This window comes from Ricinus communis, unplaced genomic scaffold (assembly GCF_019578655.1).
Source record: "Ricinus communis isolate WT05 ecotype wild-type unplaced genomic scaffold, ASM1957865v1 Ctg13, whole genome shotgun sequence".
NCBI lineage: Eukaryota > Viridiplantae > Streptophyta > Magnoliopsida > Malpighiales > Euphorbiaceae > Ricinus > Ricinus communis.
This window is the reverse complement of record NW_025963431.1, coordinates 46,751-54,657: the sequence shown is the minus strand read 5'-3', so window position 1 is coordinate 54,657 and position 7,907 is coordinate 46,751. Positions and strand designations below refer to the sequence as shown.

Below are 7,907 nucleotides of genomic sequence, written 5' to 3'. Positions count from 1 at the left end.
ATTATGAGTAGCTACGGCTGCCGAACCTATTGGGGTTTACCTTTGTTGATAGATTGTGCTTAGTTATTAGATTTGTATTTGCCATTCTTGTAATCTTCTTGCTATTCATTAATAAAGTTTGATTCAGTTAATTTGAGACGTTGAATTAATTATCTTTTAGGTTGTTTCTTGAGATTGAGAAATGCTTGTTACAACTAGAATTTGAATAGTAAGAACTGGTAGTTAACACTTAGAAATAAAGTTAATTTACTCGCTGGATTAAGAATTAACAACTTTTAATAGTTGTAAATCACGCTTAATGCTAATTTGTAATAATATGATAGGAAGAGATTCCATTTGGTTAGTGTAGGTTTAGGAACTCGGTGAGCTCAAGGGAGGAACCGAGTTTGATTCAGGATTTAGGCACAGGTAAGCAAGATTGGTAATTTATAAAATCAACCTTTAGAATTCCATCACTTAGGTCCTCTTTGGGTTTGTTTCTCTTGTTGCAGTTGTCTTTTGATTATTAGTTGCTACTCATTTATTTATTTGCATTCATAGTCATTTGTTAGTTAGGTTAGACTTCTCACACCCTATTTCAGACTAGATAACATAGCAAACAATAGTAACTCTAGGTTCACCCAATCTCTAAGGATACAACCTTGATACTCACTAGTTCTAGGCCCCATCGATAGGTTCACTACCTTAGGTGTAGGTTGCATCAGTAGCCCATCAAGTTTTTGGCGCCGTTGTGGGGGAATCCGTAACAATGAACTAGAGTGAATTGTTTTCGTGTTACTTTAGTCATTATTTGTTTATTTATTTATTCTTTATTCTTTATTTTATTGCTTTTGTTGATTGGTGGTTGTTTGGATTGTTGGTTTCAGGTAGTTTATGACCAGGAGCTCTAAACCTGATCCCACAGAACCCTTATCTGACCCGGGGCATTCTCCCAGATTATTGAGAGGATGTTTGCAAGCACTTGAGGAGGAGGTCAGAGTTCGAGTTCAGGTTCATAGAGCTAACGTGATGGAGAACCATAACCCCCAGGCTGATGACGATCAGAGGAGGATGTGCGAGTTTGCTCGACCATCTTTGGATCGGACGCAAACTAGTATAGTTAGACCTCTTGTAGCGACCAACAATTTTGAGATAAAGGCCAATGTTATCCAGATGATCTAGCAGAGTGTGCAGTTCGGAGGATTGCCCAGCCATGATCCTAATGCACATATCGCCAACTTTTTGGAGATTTGTGACACATTCAAGATAAATAGAACAAACGATGATGCCATTCGGCTGAGATTGTTTCCATTTTCCTTAAGGGACAGAGCAAAGAGATGGTTGCAATCTCTTCCACAGTAGACGATTACTACGTGGACGGCGTTGGCCAAAAAATTTCTCTATGAGTTATTTCCTCCTACTAAAACTGCTAAACTTAGAAATGACATATCTTCTTTTATGCAGTTTGATAATGAGAGCATGTACGAGGCATGGGAGAGGTTTAAGGATCTTTTGAGCTGCTGCCCATATCACGGATTGCCAATGTGGATGCAGGTTCAAACCTTCTACATCGGGTTGAACCTTACGACGAGGTAGATGGTGGATGCTGCAGTAAGTGGGGCGCTAAACAGTAAGACGCCCGAGTAGGCTCAGGACTTGATAGAGGAAATGGCCATGAGCAATTATCAGTGGCAATCCTATAGGAGCCGACTAGGAAGGGAGTGGTCAACCAAGTGGATTCTACAACAGCCTTGGCAGCTCAGGTGGAGCTTCTAGCCAAGAAGATTGACCAACTCTAGATGCCGGTTCATGCAGCAAACGTTGGCTGCTAGTTTTATGGTGGCCCACACTACAGCGTGAACTGTACTGCTGGAGGTATGTTTGCTTCATCTTCTTCTACTTTTCCATTTGTTTCTGTTGTGTCTTCTGATGTTGAGCATGTTGATTATATGGGGAATGCCCCAAGGCAGCAGAACAACCCTTACAGCAACACATATAACCCTGGGTGGCGTAATCATCCCAACTTTGGTTGGAGGAACAATAATGCCCAAGGTCCACTAGGTTTTTAGAGACTTCATTAGCAGCCACAACAACAGCCAGCTGGGCCTGCACAAGCTCCTCCTCCACTAGAAAAGAAGTCAAATTTAGAGGAGTTTATGATGAAGTTTGTGACGTCTACAGAGATGAGATTCCAGCAAACTGATAGTTCACTTAGGAATCAGCAGGCCTCGATTCAGAACTTGGAGATTCATATTGGCCAAATTTCTAAGATGCTTTCAGAGAGACCCTCAGGATCGCTTCCCAGCACTACAGAGTCAAACTCGAAGGAGAATTGCAAGGCTATCACCTTGCGATTAGGTAAGCAATTATCTGGTTCTTTGCCTTTAGCTGATAAGGATGATATGATTGTGCAGGACGAGCCAGCTAATGAAGGACTAGAGCCTGAGGTGGTGGAGATTGAGAGGAAGAAAGAAGATAGGCAAAAGAGCCCTGTGCGGGAGTATTAGCCCCCGGCTCCATATCCTGCGAGGTTGAGGCAGGATAAGGTGGACAAGCAATACAGTAAGTTTCTTGACTTGTTTAAGCAGTTGAAAATTAACTTTCCTTTTGTTGAGGCAATTTTGCAAATGCCGAAGTATGCCAAGTTCTTAAAGGAGATTTTGAGCAACAAGAGGAAGTTGGAGGATCTTGGTCATGTAGTACTTAATGAGGAGTGTTCAACTATTTTTCAGAACAAGCTGCCACTCAAGCGACGAGATCCAGGGAGTTTTACTGTCCCTTGTGTGACTGGCGATTTGCCAATTAGTAGTGCATTGGCTTATTTAGGAGCTAGTATTAATTTGATGCCCACTAGTTCGTTTGGTAAGTTAGGGTTGCATGAACCCAAGCCTACTAGGATGAGCATTCAGTTAGCTGATAGGACTGTTAAGATTCCTAGAGGTATTATTGAGGATGTATTTGTGAAGGTGGATAAATTTATCTATCCTGTGGACTTTGTGGTGATGGATATGGAGGGTGAGAGCACTGTGCCTCTTATCCTGGGTAGGCCTTTCCTCGCTACGTCGAGAGCTGTTATCGATGTAAGCGACGGGAAGCTTAAGCTTAGAGTTGATGATGAGACCATTACCTTTGACCTAGCTATAGATGTCGAAGTATGCCAAGTTCTTAAAGGAGATTTTGAGCAACAAGAGAAAGTTAGAGGATCTTGGTCAGGTAGTACTTAATAAGGAGTGTTAAGCTATTGTCCAGAATAAGCTGCCACTCAAGCGACGAGATCCATGGAGTTTTACCGTCCCTTGTGTGATTAACAATTTGCCAATTAGTGGTGCATTGGCCGATTTAGGAGCTAATATTAATTTGATGCCCACTAATTTGTTTGCTAAGTTAGGGTTGCATGAAGCCAAGCCTACTAGGATGAGCATTCAGTTAGCTGATAGGACCTTAAGCTTAAAGTTGGTGATGAGACCATTACCTTTGACCTAGCCACTTCTACGAGACAGTCCCTAGACCATGATGATGCTGTGTATTCTGTTGATGTGATTGATGATATGGTTGAGTCCTATTTGTAGGAAATGTTATGTTCTAACCCTTTGCATGTAGCATTAGCTAAGGATGAGGAGGAGTTGTCCAACGAGCAAGTGTTGGAGCAACTCGCTGTTTTATTGGCTTCTGAGCCGAGCTTGTCAACTAATTCTTATCTTTTTCTTGACAAGTTTGGAGTGCAGAACGTAAAGACTTCATTCGAAGACCCACCGGTCTTAGAATTGAAAGAGTTATCGAGCCACTGGATTTATGTCTTCCTGGATGAAGAGAAGCGCTTACCAGTGATCATAGCAGCTGATCTGACTCCCGAAGAACAAACCATGCTTTTGGAAGTTCTAAGGAAGTACAAGAAGGCCTTTACCTTCAAGATAGCTGACATCCCAGACATAAATCCAAGTTTTTGCTCTCATAAGATCTTGTTGGGTGATAGTTTCAGGCCGGTTGTTCAACCTCAGAGACGCTCAACCCAAACATGAAAGAAGTGGTGAAGAAGGATGTAATTAAACTTCTCAATACAGGTTTGATCTATCCCATTTATGATAGTTCGTGGGTGAGTCCTGTGTAGGTTGTGCCCAAGAAAGGAGGCATGATGGTGGTAAGGAATGAGAAGGATGAGTTGATCTCGACTCGGATGGTAACAGGCTTCTGAGTTTGCATTAATTACAGGAGGCTTAATGATGCAACTCGGAAGGACATTTCCTTCTTCCTTTCATTGATCAGATGATTGAGCATTTGGTAGGTCATATGTTCTATTATTTTCTTGATGGTTTTTTAGGTTATTTCCATATTCCTATTGCACCTGAGGACCAAAAGAAGACTACTTTCACCTGACCCTATGGGACATTCGCTTACAGACGAATGCCATTCCGACTGTGCAATACACTGGCTACATTTCAACGGTGCATGATGGCTATCTTTGAGGACATGATTGAGGAGTCTATGGAGGTATTTATGGATCACTTATCTGTTTTTGGTGATTCTTTCTCTCTTTGGTTGGGAAATCTTGAGCGCATGTTAGCTAGGTGTATTGAGGCTAACTTGGTATTGAATTGGAAAAAATGCCATTTCATGGTGAGAGAGGGGATTGTGTTAGGGCATAAGATCTCTCAGGCTGGGATGGAGGTGGACAGAGCTAAAATAGAGGTTATATCTAAGCTACCTCCTCCTAGTTCTGTTAAGGCAGTTAGGAGTTTTCTAGGCCATGCAGGGTTTTATAGGAGATTTATTACAGATTGTTCTAAGATTGCTAGGCCTCTTACTCAGTTGTTAGTTAAGGATGTACCTTTTGTTTTTAATGATGCATGCTTGGCTGCTTTTGAGTTACTTAAGAAAATTCTGACTACAGCCCCGATCATGGTTTCACCTGATTGGGGGCTGCCTTTTGAGTTGATGTGTGATGCTAGTGATTTAACAGGAGCCCAGGAGCACTACACCACCATAGAGAAGGATTTGTTAGTTGTTTATGCCTTCGATAAGTTTAGATCGTACCTCGTTCTCTCCAAGACCATTGTCTTCACGGACCACTCGGCATTGAGGTGCTTATTCTTGAAAAATGATGCGAAACCGAGATTGATTCGATGGATTCTTTTATTGCAGGAATTTGATGTCAAGATCAAGGATAAGAAGGGCGCGGAGAATCTGGCAGTGGACCATTTGTCGAGATTGGAGAATCCTCACTTGGATGCACTTCATGAGACGAACATAGGCAATCGATTTTTAGAGGAGCATTTATATATCACTTAGGTATACATTGATACTCCCTAGTTTTCAGATTATGCTAACTATTTGGTTGCTAGGGTTCTACCAAAGGGTATGACTTATCAGAAAAAGAAGAGATTCTTTGCTGATTTGAAATACTACATTTGGGAAGATCACTTTCTATTTAGAGTGTTTGCAGATCAAGTGATTCGCCGTTGTGTGTGTGGCGAAGAGACTCTGCAATATTGAGGCACTACCATGAGGGACCCACTGGAGGTCATCAAGCGGCAAACCATACAGTGAGGAAGGTGCTAGAGGCAGGATTCTATTAGCCTATGCTCTTGCAAGACGCATGGAAATTCGTTCAGGTTTGTGATGCTTGTTAGCGCGCAGGTAATATCTCTTCTCGTGATGAGATGCCCCGAACTAATGTGTAAGTTGTTGAGATTTTTGGTGTTTGGGGCATCGACTTCATGGGACTCTTTCCCTCTTCATATGGTAATAAGTATATTCTGGTTGTTGTTGAGTACTTTTCTAAGTGGCCTGAAGCTTACACTGTGACCAATGATGATGCTAGGGTTGTTTGCAGGTTCCTTAAACGATTGTTTGCTAGGTTTGGCACACCTAAGGCGCTTATTAGTGATAGAGGAACACATTTCTACAATGGCCAATTAAAGAAGGTACTTAAACGGTATAAGGTTACTCAGCGGTTCTCTACTCACTATCACCCCCAAACTAGTGGGTAGGTTGAGGTAACTAATAAGGGTATTAAGCGTATTTTAGAAAGAACCATTAGTACCACTAGGAAGGATTAGGCTCTTAAGTTGGATGACGCATTGTGGGCATTTAGGACTGCTTTTAGGACTTCTATAGGTTTTACGCCCTATCGTCTTGTTTATGGAAAGTCATGTCATTTGCATGTTGAGTTAGAGCATAGGGCACTTTGGGCCTTTAGGACTTGTAACTTTGATATTGATTCTGTAGGTAAGGAGCGACAGTGGCAGCCGAGTGAGTTAGATGAGTGGCGCCAGCAGGCGTATTGATGGTTGCTAAGTCAAGTAAGACTATGACCTAAGGCAGTGTACCTATCGATGGCGTATAGCTAACGGCGAGTACCGAGTGTCGTATTCCCCAAAGAACGTGTGAACCTAAACCTACTCAATCTTCTCTATTATCTAATCTAAAAAAATGGTGTTGATGAATAATTCCTAAATTAACTAATAGCTACTCTAATTGTTGTCTAACTACGTCTACTAGGGAATGATTAATTCAAGTAAAGGAATAACCCTTTGGGAATTCTTCTCTCTAGGGAATGAAAACTAAAGGTGGAATTGATTGATTGAATTCAATTTCCATGGGGAAATCTCTACACAATTAATGCCTTTCTCAAGGACACTAAAATCTTAACTTAGATTAATTAGGTTGAAATCTCTTCCTAACTCTAATTATCCAAATTTGCATTATGTACCATTTAACACTATTGAGAGTTGTTAACTCTCAATCCGGTAGAACGAACACCCTATCTCTAAGCGAATTCAATTCTAGGTTGCAAAGGACAATCCAAATCTAAACGTCTTTCTCAAGATCATTCAAATTTCAAAAATCATTCAACAAGATATGAAGAACAAATCAATAAATACTTCCGTTGCAAACCAATATTGACAATCAATACATTCAATTCAAAATTTACGTAAAAAAAATCCCTAGATAAAGAACCCTAATAGGTTAACAAGTTTAGCTAATCATGTTCATAATCACAACCCAGAAGAATTCAATTACAAAAATGAGTAAAGGTAGAGAAACCCGAACACACCCTTGGATGAGAGTAAACAACACCAATTCCTCTTGCCCAATCTTGGATCGATTCTTGTTCCTCTTACTTCGAAGAGAATCCAAGTGAAACCTTGATCCAAGTCTCCTTTTTCCTTAGTTCCAACTCAGAAAACCCTTAGAGAGAGAAAAAGATGAGTTTTAGATGTTCTAACCCTAGCTGCCTCTCTCTTCCTCTTTTCTTTCTTTTTAAATTAATTTGTCCAGCTGCCATGAATATGGCCGTGTTGGGAACACGGCCTTGTATTGGTGGGCGTGTTGGGAACATGGCCTCGTGCTTATGGCCGTGTTACTCTCTGTGGTCGTGCTCTTTAACGCTTCTTTTGTCGAACGCATCCAACACAGCCTGTTTTGGTGCCTGTGTTAGGAACATAGCCAGTGTTAAATCCAACATGGCCCTGTTCAGCTTCCTTATGTGCAAACTTAGCTTGTTTCGATAGCTTTGACGTCCAATTATGCTCCAATTCTTCCTTTATCATTCTTTGACTCCTTTTGGACCTAATGCACACAAACAGACGCATAGGGTGAGTGTTGGGACCAATTCACATCCAAATGTACATACAATTAATCTTAAAAACCCCATTTAGATGTGTGTATTTTATGCACATCAAATTACCCCACACTTAGCTCATTGCTTGTCCTCAAGCAATCAAAAATAAAATAAGGAAATAAACCACTAAGAAACAACACTTAAACTGATAAACAAGCTAGAGAGTCCCTGCACATATCCTTAACAAGCGTAAGTCAAACAAAAAGAAATGAAGCAATCAATTCAAGTATCACAACCAAGATGTCAATAATTCACAAAATTACTGTCTCAACAAAATTATTCAGAACCAACTCTTCACAAGATTCAC

The 7,907-nt window shown here is 40.9% G+C and overlaps 1 protein-coding gene and 1 non-coding gene across 2 annotated transcripts; one reads left to right on the top strand and one right to left on the bottom strand.

Annotated features, from left to right (window-relative positions):
* Positions 1–1,410: 1,410 nt before the first annotated feature.
* LOC125368726 lies at positions 1,411–1,517 on the bottom strand. Its single transcript, XR_007214484.1, has one exon. It is a non-coding gene; the product is annotated as a small nucleolar RNA R71 (small nucleolar RNA).
* Positions 1,518–2,162: 645 nt separating this feature from the next.
* Positions 2,163–3,998, top strand: LOC125368725. The gene is made up of 4 exons (XM_048370315.1): positions 2,163–2,471; positions 2,712–2,945; positions 2,994–3,192; positions 3,580–3,998. Exons 1-4 carry the CDS (start codon positions 2,163–2,165, stop codon positions 3,996–3,998), a joined length of 1,161 nt encoding a protein of 386 aa, XP_048226272.1.
* Positions 3,999–7,907: the final 3,909 nt, after the last annotated feature.